This window comes from Rhinatrema bivittatum, chromosome 3 (assembly GCF_901001135.1).
Source record: "Rhinatrema bivittatum chromosome 3, aRhiBiv1.1, whole genome shotgun sequence".
Taxonomy (NCBI): Eukaryota; Metazoa; Chordata; class Amphibia; order Gymnophiona; family Rhinatrematidae; genus Rhinatrema; species Rhinatrema bivittatum.
In genome coordinates, this window is record NC_042617.1 from 125,861,310 (window position 1) to 125,874,910 (window position 13,601).

The following is a 13,601-nucleotide window of genomic DNA, read 5'->3' on the forward strand; positions in this document are numbered from 1 at the left end:
GACTACCGAAGTCCTATTCCATTGCTTTTGTTGCCTGTTAACTCATTGCTTCTGAATTTCCACCCTTATCCTTTTGCCTACACAATAGGAAAGCCATGGCATTATTTGAACGTGTTTATATACAACAGAGCAAAGACCAGCGGTTCATGCACCCCCAGGGAAGTACAGAACAGTACATGAGGGGGAAACCTAAACTCGCCCCGCCACATGAAGCGGTAACCTCAAGCAGAAGACCTCCGGGACTGCCATTGGCTGCCCTGTTTTGACCTGGAGCAGAAAAAATGGAGATGCGCGATATCACTGCCACCGCACGGAGGCTGCTGCCCCAAGCAGAGGAGACGTAGGAGATGCAGAGACAGCGAGCACTGTGGGAGGCAGTGACAGCACCATGCTTAATTTGCCCCCTCCACCTCCTGTTTCTCTATTGTCCAGGCTCCCCACTTAGAAATGAAGCCTGTACGGGGCAAGAGGATGAGGAAGCAGCCACAGGGAAAGGACGTGCAGCATTTGCACCATCCCCCACAGGCCCTGCGGCCTCCCCCGAGTCCCACTACCCCCCCCCCCCCCCATATGCCTATGTCTGCTGCTCCTCTTCAGATTCCAAGGGAAAGAAACCACGATTCGGGAGATGGAGGGCTGAGAGGTGGGCAAGCATGGGAACGCCGAGCTGGAGAAAGCAAACAAGAATGGTCAGGAGCCGAGAGTTGAGGAGATAAAGCGAAGTGACATGGAAGACTGGTTGGTAGAGGGACATAAATAATAGATTTTTATTTTATTTAGCTCACGCCTTTTCATTGGTAGCTGATGGAGAGTTACATTCAGCTACAGTAGTCCTTTTCCTGTCCCCAGAGGGCTTAGAGTCCAAGGGTCTGATTTACTAAGGCTGTGTATAAGGGAAAAATGCTTGGTAAATGAGGCCCTAAGTTTGTACGTGAGGCAGTGGAGAGTGAAGAGGGTTTGCCCAGGGTCACAAGGAGTGGCAGTAGGATTTGAGCCCTGGCTTCCCTGGTTCTCAGCCTGTACCCTAACCACTAGGGAGAAAGGGAGATGCAGGGCCAAGAGGCATTGCGGAAGGGGCGCGGAGAAAGGGAGATTGAAGGCTGGAATACATGGGAGGGAAGAGGTAGGAGAGGGATGGAGGGCAGGATGCATGGGGGAGATGAGGAGAAAAGGACATGAGGCAAGAGAGAGAAAGAAGGCTCAAGAAGGCTGGTGGAACGGGGAAAAGTGAAAGGTAAAAGCTATGATAACAAAGAAGAAAGATGGTGAAAACTGAGAATAAAGAGAGGACAGGAAGAGATGGATGAAGAGGACAATTTACAAAGCCATTGCCATGAGTAAAAATGGGTTTTACCCCTAGAAATGGAGTTTACTGAAGAGGATGTTGGAGAGGTACCAGTACTGGAGAAGGTTTTCATGGGTAATGATTCAGATGGACTGAACCAAATCACGGTGAACCTAGAAGATGTGGTAGACCTGATTGACAAACTGAAGAGTAGTAAATCACCTGGACCAGATGGTATACACCCCAGAGTTCTAAAGGAACTAAAAAATGAAATTTCAGACCTATTAGTAAAAATTTGTAACCTATCATTAAAATCATCCATTGTACCTGAAGACTGGAGGATAGCAAATGTAACCCCAATATTTAAAAAGGGCTCCGGGGCGATCCGGGAAACTACAGACCGGTTAGCCTGACTTCAGTGCCAGGAAAAATAGTGGAAAGTGTTCTAAACATCAAAATCACAGAACATATAGAAAGACATGGTTTAATGGAACAAAGTCAGCATGGCTTTACCCAGGGCAAGTCTTGCCTCACAAATCTGCTTCACTTTTTTGAAGGAGTTAATAAACATGTGGATAAAGGTGAACCGGTAGATGTAGTATACTTGGATTTTCAGAAGTCATTTGACAAAGTTCCTCATGAGAAGCTTCTAGGAAAAGTAAAAAGTCATGGGATAGGTGGCGATGTCCTTTCATGGATTACAAACTGGCTAAAAGACAGGAAACAGAGTAGGATTAAATGGACAATTTTCTCAGTGGAAGGGAGTGGGCAGTGGAGTGCCTCAGGGATCTGTATTGGGACCCTTACTTTTCAATAGGCCCTAACAGTAGGCCCTAAGAGGAGTTGATGCTTTCAGCAGGAGGACTGGATCAGGGGGATTCCCACATCCCAACAGCTTATGAAGCAGCAAGAGGAGATAGGGAATGGGGGTTAGTGGGATTGAGAGAGGAAGGGAAGCAGGTGAGGATGGCCAGCTTAACCATTCGGCAAACTAGGTGATTGCCTAGGATGGCAGCTTCTGGGGGGGCAAAAGAGCAGCTACATTCACTTCAAAACAATAATGCTGTTTTGATATGACAGGTTTTCTATATAGACTCAGTGTCTTTTTGCAGGGTTTTGTGTTAATTCACATAAGGGTAGATTTTTAAAAATATGTGGGCACGCTACCCGGCGTGTGCACAGACATGCGGTTTTATAACATGCACGTGCAGATCCCCTGTACCGGCGGCCTCCAGCTCCACCCTGCCCCCTGGACCGCCCCTTGATAGATGTCCGGCTCTTGAGCGCGTAACGCACGCAAGGCCCAGCCACAAACGTAACCCCCGTTTTCCCCACGCGCAGGGGATTTAAAATTTAGCTGAAAGAGTCTGACAGGAGAGGAAGTACGCATCTCTGTTACTCAGGGGAGACCAGAATTATTATTATTATTTTTTTTTAATAAGATGAGTAGTAAGGGGAAACATCCTAGTTCAGTTTAGCCAACCATTTCAGAGATTATTTTTAGCCAATGTGGTATGGATTTCTTTTAATTTATAAAAATTCATGTTTGTCTTCATTTTATTTGCATCTACCCCCTCCCCCCAATTACAAATAATACATTCATCAGACACTGTGACATGATTTCTGAAACAAATAATATATATATTGTATATACAAAACAAAATTTAATATTAAAAAAATCTGATGACCAATTATATGTTTTTACAAGATCATTCTGGGAGGAGTAGTAAGAACATAAGAAGTTGCCATACTGGGCCAGACAGAGGCTCCATGAAGCCCAGCATCCTGCTTCCAATTCAGGATACAAGTACCTGGCAAGTACCCAAACAAAGGATCATATTCTACTAATGCCAGTTATAAGCAGTGGCTATTCCCTAAACCAATTTGACTAATAGTATTTATGGACTTCTCCTCCAGGAACTTGTTGAAACCTTTTTTAAACCCAACTAAGCTAACTGTCTTAACTACATCCTCTGGCAATGAATTCCAGAGCTTAATTGTGCATTGAGTGAAAAATGTTTTTTTTCCAATTTGTTTTGAATGTGCTACTTGCTAACTTCATGGAGCGCCCCCTAGTCCTTCTATTATCTGAAAGAGTAAACAACTGATTCACATTTACTTAAGTTTAATTATCAGAGTATTGGGAGGAAGTGTCCTGAAAGTTAATTGGGTTTGTGTGTGTTTCCCTAAGTTATATTTGCACCAGCCCTTCAGAGAAGCACAGGTAACTGCTGGAGGTAAAGAACACCATTAGATATTTTGTGTAGCCTTTCCAATCTTGTTTTCCCATGGACAAATAATGGGAGAGATAACTTAGCAAATCAGGCCCTAAGTCTGAAAGACCTATTTTTTTAATCCAGTGACAAATAGTATGTTTGCTCTATGCTGTATCATCAATGAACAGGTCAATTATCTCTAAACAGGTAGAATGAATCATTTATGATAATGGATGAGTTGTAAAATCAAAATTCTACATTTACTAGACCGTAAAATCCACTTTACAAGTGGATAAATAATCACTGTATACGGAGATAATAAATAATGGTTCAATCTGTCTCACCAATGAGCAAGGAGAGACGTTTCTTTCCGTAACTTTTAACAAGGTCATAAGTGAAATTATTCAAAAGAAGGTGCAGCTAAATACTCGGGATGTCTAGCTGTAAAGAAGCGAAGCCAGAGTTCAGCTAGGGTCTATGGTCCTTATCTGCTGTCATTCTATATTGGCATGGAAACATCAGCACTGGGTGAAGAAGGAATAAGTCCTGCATTAAACAACATACGAATGGCACTTTATTTCAAGAAACATGAATTTAATTCCTGATGTACATGTTCCAGGCTGCTCTGATTTGGTAGTAACTGTTGGTGTCTTTGTCATGCCTTTAACCACAGTGGCAACGGTTAACTCTGACACCAGTGGCAGCCAATTGGTTAGAGATGGGCTGCTGTGCCATTCCACTTCAGTGCCAGGGCACTTTCTAATGTTCTGAAAACAAATAAAGGAATGTGGCTTTTATTCTGGAGACAACCATGCAGACTCAGCAGCTGAATACTCAGCAAAAAGGAGGAAGTGTGAAGTCTAGACGGAACAGAATCCAGCGCAAGATAAGAGGGTTCCTAGTGTCAGACCAACCAGGGAGAAAGATGCATGTGAAGAACACCCAGCATCTTTCTCTTAGTACTCTGAATATTTGAAGACTGCCTTGATTTACTTTTGATTGCCCATGATGGCAGACTTTATCTGGACATTTTAAATTAAAAAAGGCTTTTATATCCATTTTTTGACACAACGATCTATCCGTTCAGCAACCTTTTCCATGTAAGGCTACCAACCCAGGGGTATGACTGGATGCACAGAGCCTTAGATGGACTCTTATGAGGTAATTTTCAAAGGAGTTATGTATGTAAAATTTGCATATACCCATGTTAAGTAGCCTGTACTCATGCATGTGCTATTTTATAAATATGGAAAGTACACAAATATTTCATGCACACGTATATCTGCGCAGAAAAGGTGCAGTCTACGAGTGTTCTTAGGCAGCGCCAAGAGGTACATAGCAAATTACTATTTTATACGAGATTTATGCAAATACATTAGGAAACTCATTCTTGCAATTTCACATCTAATAATTAACTAGCGCAACTGATATCAGACTCATCTTGTCTGCTGTTTTTGAGTGAGAGGTCTGGAGGTAGTTCAAGGTGAAGTACTATGAGGGTCTCAGTGAATTGGAGACTGACTGGGTGAACTGGCGGAGGTATCAGCAAATTGGTGAATTCAGTACGGACACCTGAATGTGTCTGGTCTGTGCAGATTATAAAATATGCGTATATCTGGTCCCCAACATACATGCGTATGTTTCAGCACAAGCGAATATTTGTGATGCATTGAAAGCACATATTTTTTCTTTTGTATTTATTCATTTTACAAACTTTATCAAGTATTAACTTGAAAGGAAATACATGCATTTTGCAACATTGTCAAGATATGAAAAGGAAAAATTACACTTCCAGATAGAAACTTATATACGGTAGGTAAATATCCCTACCCATCAAAAAAGCTTATACTCAAAATTACAAAGTTATAAATCATGCAGCAAGCCCACAATAGAGATTTACCCAACCCAACGAATTGATACATTACTAAGGTAAATTGGCTACAAATGGGATACAGCATAATATAATAAAGGTCTTTAGTTACAGCTTATGGAGTTTCTAAGCTAGCAGTTAACGAAGAGCTAAACAGAGTTTTCTTTTTATCAGAAAGAAATGATATTAACTGAGTAGGCTGATAAAACAAGTATGAAACCCCCTGATGTTTAATCAAACACTTGCACGGAAATTTTAGTAGAAATATCACTTATGTTTTCTACCTATTTTCTAACCATATGTGCGAATATTTTATGCACAACAAAAATAAAATTTGTTCACATAAAACCCTGATATATACGCAGAAGTACATTTTTAAATATTAGCTTGTAGTTTACAATCAAAGCTAAATATCTTAATCAAAAAATGCTCCACGATTCAGCTGTGAATCTGAGTGAACCATAAACTCCATCGGACAGAATAAGACAAATCCAGCTTGTAAAACCATCAGGGGAATAAATTTGGCCAAATGACTAAAGAGAAGGGAACTGCCATTCCTAAACACTGTGTTCTTCCCCATGAACTTGCTCATCAGCATTCCCAAACTCAGACACCTCGACCAGAGCGAAAAGCCAAAAATCCAATTTATGTAACCACTTCACCATGTCCTGCTAATCTCTCTAATCGTTAGAGAGAAATAAGGTGGTTACTTACGAAAAAGTACCTCAAAAACATTACCATATATAAGGTGAGAAACATGTGAGGAACGGGTGTTGCAAGTAAGCTATTCCAGACCTAAGGTTGTTCAGAGTTCCCATGGCAGTGAGCTGAGATGAATAATTACTATTGCTTCATTGCCTTGCTTTGGTAGCATCTTTGTAGGCTGTGACACCTTTTAAAGGACCAGCAATAAAAATGTTGTAAGTACATGAGCTTTTGAGACCACCCAGGCCCCTTCTTCGGATGAGTGGATGGATGGTTTGGTGGCATGCTCTTTATCTATGATCCTGTACGCAAAACACTTGTTCTTTGTCAGCTTGGAGCAAAATTAACTGCAACAGTGGCAATTAGGGATGTGAATCATTTTTTGACGATTTAAAAAAATCGTCAGATATTTTTTAAATCATCAAAAATCGTTAGAGTCGCGATACAATAGAAATTCCCCCGATTTATCGTGAAAAATCGTAAATCGGGGGAGGGGGGAAAACCGGCACACCAAAACAACCCCTAAACCCACCCCGACCCTCTAAAACAAATTCCCCACCCTCCCGAACCCCCCCCCAAAATGTTTTAAATTACCTGGGAGGGTCCTGGCACGATCTCCCGCTCTCGGGCCATCGGCGCCATTTTGGCTGCCACTAATATAAATGGCGCCGATGGCCCGATAAAAAAAAAAAACCCACCCGACCCTTTAAAATGACCCCCTTAGCCTCCCCCACCCTCCTGACCCCCCCAAAACCTTTTAAAATTACCTGGTGGTCCAGCGGTGGCACGGGGAGTGATCTCCCGCTCTCGGGCCATCGGCTGCCACTAATAAAAATGGCGCCGATGGCCCTTTGCCCTTACCATGTGACAGGGTATCCGTGCCATTGGCCAGCCCCTGTCACATGGTAGGAGCACTGGATGGCTGGCGCTGGACCCCCAGGGACTTTTGGCCAGCTTGGGGGGGCCTCCTGACCCCCACAAGACTTGCCAAAAGTCCAGCGGGGGTCCGGGAGCGACCTCCTGCACTCGGGCCGTATTGCCAGTATTCAAAATGGAGCCCACGCTACCTTTGCCCTCACTATGTCACAGGGGCTGACGGCCAGCCCTTGTGACATAGTGAGGGCAAAGGCTAGCGGCTGCCAGTACTGAAAATGGCGCCGGTGCTAGCCTTTGCCCTCACTATGTCACAGGGGCCTACCGTCGGCCCCTATGACATAGTGAGGGCAAAGGTAGCGCCGGCGCCATTTTGAATACTGGCAATATGGCCCGAGTGCAGGAGGTCGCTCCAGGACCCCCGCTGGACTTTTGGCAAGTCTTGTGGGGGTCAGGAGGCCCCCCCAAGCTGGCCACAAGTCCCTGGGGGTCCAGCGGGGGTCTGGGAGCGATCTCCTGTACTCAGGCCATATTGCCAGTATTCAAAATGGCGCCAGCGCTACCTTTGCCCTGTCACATGGTAAGGGCAAAAGGCCATCGGCGCCATTTTTATTAACACAGCCGATGGCCTGAGAGCGGGAGATCACTCCCCACGCGCCCGCTGGACCACCAGGTAATTTTAAAACCTTTTTTGGGGGTTCGGGAGGGTGGGGGAGGGTTTTTTGATTATCGGATCGGGCGCAGCCGATAATCAAAACTCAAATCGGGCTGGGCGATAAAAATTTTAAGATTTGGATCGGAAGCAGAACCGATCAGATTCCAGTTCCGATTCACATCTCTAGTGGCAATGTCAGTCCAAGTCACAGCGGACAACTTAAGGTGTGTGGAGAAAGTATTTAAAAACTTGTGCTTATTACGCTGATTATTGTATTCTTGAAGAAGGTATGGACTGAAACATTGATATACAGGGAAGTAAGGTGAATTCTTGAATGGCAACCTTGCTGTGCTGAAGATTTTTTACTCACCCCTTATAATTTGGTATTTCAGGGACTGTAAATACTTTGTATACAAAGAACAGTAGACCTGGCATTATTTTTTTTTAATCCTGAGATACACAAGGCAGAGACATGCAGCAGTAAGCAGCATATATGCCATGTGCGGTCATATTACCATTGTTATGGCTTTTATAACTCCATTGTAACAGATTCCTTATACAGCTGTAATGGGAGAATACAGCAAGGAAGCTTAGTTTAAGACTTTTTTTTCCATTTAAATAACCTACTCTAGACTGTCCCCTGTAGCACAGGAGACTTGTGTTAAGCGTCTTGTCCACGGAGGTTGGCTAGAATGGGATAAGCTGCAGAGGTACCAGGGAGATATGCAGGCTAGAGGAGTTTGTACTGAGGGGTGGTCTCGAAGGCAGCTTCCCTGCAGCTCTCCTGGCTGACTAGGGACCTGATGTGTCACCCCGGCATGCCATCTGTGGTGGGAGTGGGATTTAAAGAAAGAAAAATGGGGTCAAGCAATTTAGAAACTACCAAATCTATTCTGCTCAGAGAATGTTCACTGCAATGGGGGAGTTATTTAGTGTAACTCAGGCCAATAGTTGAGACGGGGACAGAGAGCCAAAAAGAGAGAGGAAAAAGCTGACAGACAAAAGGTGAAATCACGAGGACAGGGAGTGACAGCCAAGGGAAGAGTTATGGCATGAGACATGAGACACAGAGCAGAGAGGGGAGGAAGAAAAAAGTAAGAGTTAAAAAAATAAGAGGCAAAATAGATCACAGAAGCGGTGAGATAAAAGAGATGAGATATGAGACGCTAAGTAAGATAAAACGATGGACAAGACAGGGAACAATAAGCGAAAGGCAAAACTATAGGCACTGGAATCAGTAGGGCAGAAAAAGATTTGCAGCACTAAAGCCAGGGAGCCAGTAGCATAAAGCAGTACAGAAGGAAGGGTGCAGAGAATCCCCATCTCTCATAGCTGTCCAATTCCAACAGTGCTTCCACTGTCTCCCCTGCTGCACAACACCACCCGAATTCACTCAAAGCAAACAGCAGAATACCCCCTAACACTTTCTGGGGGTCATCCAACATCAGGGATGGATTAAGGGTCCCCATCTCCTCCCCTCCCCCCTCCCCACCAATCCCATTACCCTTTTTTTCCCACACTCTATGAGCCCTCCTCCAGGTGTGTGCCCTGGGTGACTGCCCCATCCAAGCTCTCAACATCTATCACTGCCCAGGACAGGCACTGCTGAATACGCTCCTCCAGGGGCAAAATTTTGAGCAGAGACTTTCTGTCAGAAGGGGATGAGGCAGCCATGGGATGATTCTTCCATACACTGAAACATTCTGCCATGTAATTTACTGGCATCGTCAGCTCATTAGCTGCTCCACACAAACCAACGCTCGCCTGTGCTCCTGGCCAGACAAGGAGGCACGGATACGAGAGGAGAAATGTGAGGAGTGGGGGGAACAGAAGCAAGGGGGAAAAAAAAAAAAAAGGAAAGGAGTGAGGTAGAAAAAAAAGCTAAAATGTCAGAGGGTTAGCAAGAAACAGCAGGAAGGAGGGAATGGGGCAAGACAGGAGAGATCGAAAGGAAAGAGCAGCACTAGGCACACATGAGGCAGAGCCACCAAGATCACCCTCTAAACACAACCCATAGCATCAGGCTCCTAGAGTCATTTGGCTTCAGGAAGGGCAGATTTATCATAAACCTCTCATTATTACTTTGCTTTTGATGCCCTTGGGAATGAGAGAGAAAATATGACAAGTGGCAAGGCAGGGAGCAAACCAGGAGAGGAGAAAGATTCCCTTTTGCTAGCAAAAACGAGCACAACTGCTCATTTCAAGTACTAATGCCTGCAACTAAATATTAGATCATTCAGTTTGGCAGTTAAAATCCATTAACTTCTTTTTGATCTGCATTTTTATTTAATTTCTAAGGTGGAATTATTGGTTAAGGTTTAAGCTCCTCCTAGTTAGCCATGCCCTCCAATATGAATCTAAGAAAATTGGTGCCTTGATGTGCTGATCCTTAGTGGAACTCTAGGCACAAATACATACATTACCATAATTAAAATTAAACACCTTTTATTCCAGAAAAAGAGGGTGAAAACATAAGAAATGAGATATATCTGAAGAAAAAGATAGGAGACTTAGGAACCAAAGCCGAAGCAATATAGAGAACCAAACAAGCCAATATTTTCATGGCAATAACCAGGTCAAGTGCAGCAAGTCTCTTGCACAAGTAACAGTGACCTGTCTGCATCTCGTGCACCTCTGACACCACCACCAAACTCCCTGGATCTAGCAACAATTAAATTGTTTCAATAACATTTACATTAATGAGGGTGAAGACCTTTCGAGCAGATCGTTCCAACACTGCTCTTCCTAGCCTGCTGAAGGTGTGCCAGCAACCCTCTAGTGTGCAGCTTCCTCCTCTCTGCATCAGTCCACTGCTTGCTAAAAAATGATCACTTATAAAAATATTCCAACCAGGACAGCTGGGAGTGATTTACTGAAGAGCGAGGTTGTTTATCTGACATCCAGGAGGTCATAGTAGAAAATGTGACCCTGTTGTCTGTGATATAAATTATGACATTTGCAGAATGTTAACTAACCCAGTTAGCCACCTTTGTACACTTCCTGTTTTTTTAAATCATATGACATTACAAGCTGTCACTATGTCAGTACTTGGAAGATAACTTCCCCTGTTCAAAAGCACTTGGCTAACAACATTCTAAAAGAATTACGGTATAATATAGATACTGGTAATCCAACTCAACCACGTTACTTCTCCATCCAGTGCAAGAGATTCTCGTTAAGGCAGAGAGGTATACAGGTTCTGATTAGGGAATAGCATGTACCGGTCTGAGTAAAAAACCAGACTCAAAATAAACAAACGCTATTTATCTAACTCTACCCATTACATTAAGAAACAAACTAGAATAGAAAAATAGCTTTGGAAAACTTTACACTCGTTCTTCAATTACACAAATTTGTCCGACTGAATACACCCCGCACTGCCAAGACTACACCTCACTGTTTCACCAGCTTTGATACTCGTGGTTTATTTCTACAATCATAAATGAGCATCATAGCAGACTCTGCACAAAGAGGAAGTACCAGCCCTAATGATTAACACGGATGGATAGCACTGCACGTCCGATTAGTTCTTACAAACCTTTTAAGTAACACTTACACATTTTGACTGGGTTATAAAAGAATCAAAGATTTTATCCAAACACAGCTTTTCTTGTTACTGTCTTCTACAATTACAATTGCTACCCTAAAACTGGAGCATTTTGCAGTGCTTTATGGCCCTGTTGGTTAGTATTCTGTGTTACAGAGCAGGACTCGGGGGTTCGATGGGCACTTACTGCCTCCTGGGAGGCAAGAGTGAGGCAAACACTCATGGGGCCCTGAATGAGCAGCATGGCAAAGTACCCTGGAGGATGCTGCATCTTGCTTTTGTGAGCAAAGGAGACAGCTATAATGCCTGAGAAAAAAAAGATTCTGGGGGTCATACACCTCAACCCCAATGGGGGATAAATGGGGTGAAGTGCATTCTGAGGCCTTATAAGATTGGAAAACAGAAACCTCCTGGTTCCCCCCCCCCCATCTTTGTTAAATCTGTAAAAGATGGGGAGGGGAGTGGTAATTTTATAACTGTGTGGGTTGGGGTAAAGTCTGCATTTACCTTTCATGTGCAGGCTTTATCCCCAATTTGCAAAGCAAATTTATGTGCATAAATTCACTTTGAAAATCTGTCAGCTGGTATCATTGTATGGCACAAACTCACCCACAGAAAGCTGTGCCTGCTTTGTGCGAGTGAACTTACCGGCATATTGTTTAAAAATCAAAAAGCGGGTGTGTAATTCTAATTCCACCTGCCAGGTTGCCTCTCTGCAGTTTGTGAAAAAGTATGCAAATTATATGCATATTTATCTACACTGAGTATAGGTCAATTTTAAAACAGTAATTTACAGAAAAACAAGTTTTATGCATGCACACGCCGGAAATCAGCACTAAATGCAGTCAGGTACACCATACAAAAAACTGGGCTACCTCTGTGCCTTTTATTACCACAATCAAACAGAGCTCGGATAAAATCCACATTCGGCTAGAGATTTAACAGTTCATCTTGTGCCCAGCAGCACAGCTAAGAAAAATACAGAAGTTCAAAGGATGCACTTTAAATATGTTAAAAACAAAATGCATCGTCCATCTGCCTTACACCAAACTGCCCAACTTCCTGATCAATACGAGATAAAAAAAAAACCAAAACAAAACCCAAAGCAAAGCTTTTTGCACATTATGGTGCACAAAGCAAAAGCAGTGGGTTTCAGTGGCAAGCCTTCTCGTTTCCCTCTGGTATCGCCAGAGTTTGAAACCCAGAAACTCTGCTTCTCATACGGACTGCGCCCGCCTGGCAAGGGAAGGCGGCAAGTTCCCCGTTGGCAGAAGATTCAGGATACTCTACTGACACGGGCTGCCAAAGCAAAACATAAGGCGGCGACGAGAAGAGGGAGGCTAGGGTGCCAACTTCTAGAGCTCGTTCCGAGGCCACTCACGAAACCGCTCATCCCGGGCAACGAAGGCGCGGGGCCCGGATGCTTCCCTACACACAGATCCCCAGCTCCCCGTGGCGGAGTCTCTCTTACCTGCCATGTCTGCGGGACGTTATTCGGACAGCCGGAGCTCGCAGCGCCGCTTATAGCCTGCCCGGCACTGTGGGGAGAACGTCAGGTTGGCCGCGCGCGCTCGCGAGCCCTCTCCCTGCCGGGAATTTCCCCCTCTCACCGCCCTGCAGCGTGACGTCAGGGCAGAGGCGCGGCCGCCCGAGCTCGGCAGCGCGCGGTGTCGGGAGCACGGGAGGTCGTGGGCGCTGTGAGGAGGCGGCTCTGACGACACCGAGTAGCCACAGTCCCCTTGGCCGTCCTATCTTTCACATCTTAGCTTTGACTTTTCTGGTTTGGCAGGGGGGGGGGGGGGTGAGGAAGGGGCAACTAAGCGACACCTGCCCTTCTCGCTCCCCCGCACTTGCCCCGGCCTTTCACGCACTTACCTTCTCGTTGACGTAGGCAAGGGTAGTTTCGCGCTCTATGGAGCTGGCTTTTCTTTTTTTTTTTTCTCACAGCTTAAGCACCAAAGAGGGGCAGAAAACGTTTGTAAGTCGGCGCCGTCCCGAGAAGAAAAGCTGACAGTCATGCAACGAAGTTTAGGAGTATTTGCCCCCCCCCCCAAAAAAAAATATTGACACTTCTTGTCTTTTTTGGGGGGGGGGGAGGGCCGTGTCCCACTATAATAAGGAATACCTTTCAGGACCAGCTGAGTCCTGTACAGTTGCATGTCCCACGTGGCCAAAACCAGTAGCAACCTGTTCTACTTTTTCGGCCATAAATCCTATCGTGTCATGAGGCCGAGGATTCGCAATAGTTTATTGCAGGTATTGTAATTTTTCTCTGCTGTTGTGCACGGCTTTGGAGTGTCTAGTTAGGTCAGAAAGGAAATGTATTTATTTTTTATTTCTTTAGGCGTTTTATATACCGGCGTCCCAAAAGAAGATCACAACCGTTTACAGAACCTGCGTTCATGTTCATGGTCAACATTTCCCTACTGCGACTGCGTTCATATTGTGGG

At 44.5% G+C, this 13,601-nt stretch overlaps 1 protein-coding gene across 2 annotated transcripts in view; it reads right to left on the reverse strand.

Moving 5' to 3' along the window:
* REL (REL proto-oncogene, NF-kB subunit) overlaps nucleotides 1–13,102 on the reverse strand; it is a 108,120-nt gene extending 95,018 nt beyond the window's left edge. The window contains exon 1 of one of the 2 annotated variants that reach the window (XM_029593719.1): nucleotides 13,027–13,102. Coding sequence is in view for 1 of the 2 variants with exons in the window: in XM_029593718.1 (XP_029449578.1) it covers nucleotides 12,623–12,629 (7 nt within the window). In the remaining variant the exon portion in view is untranslated. Of the gene's footprint in view, nucleotides 1–12,622; nucleotides 12,748–13,026 lie in introns of those variants that run through there. The other variant, XM_029593718.1, reaches the window with a different exon arrangement.
* Between the last annotated feature and the right edge of the window lie 499 nt (nucleotides 13,103–13,601).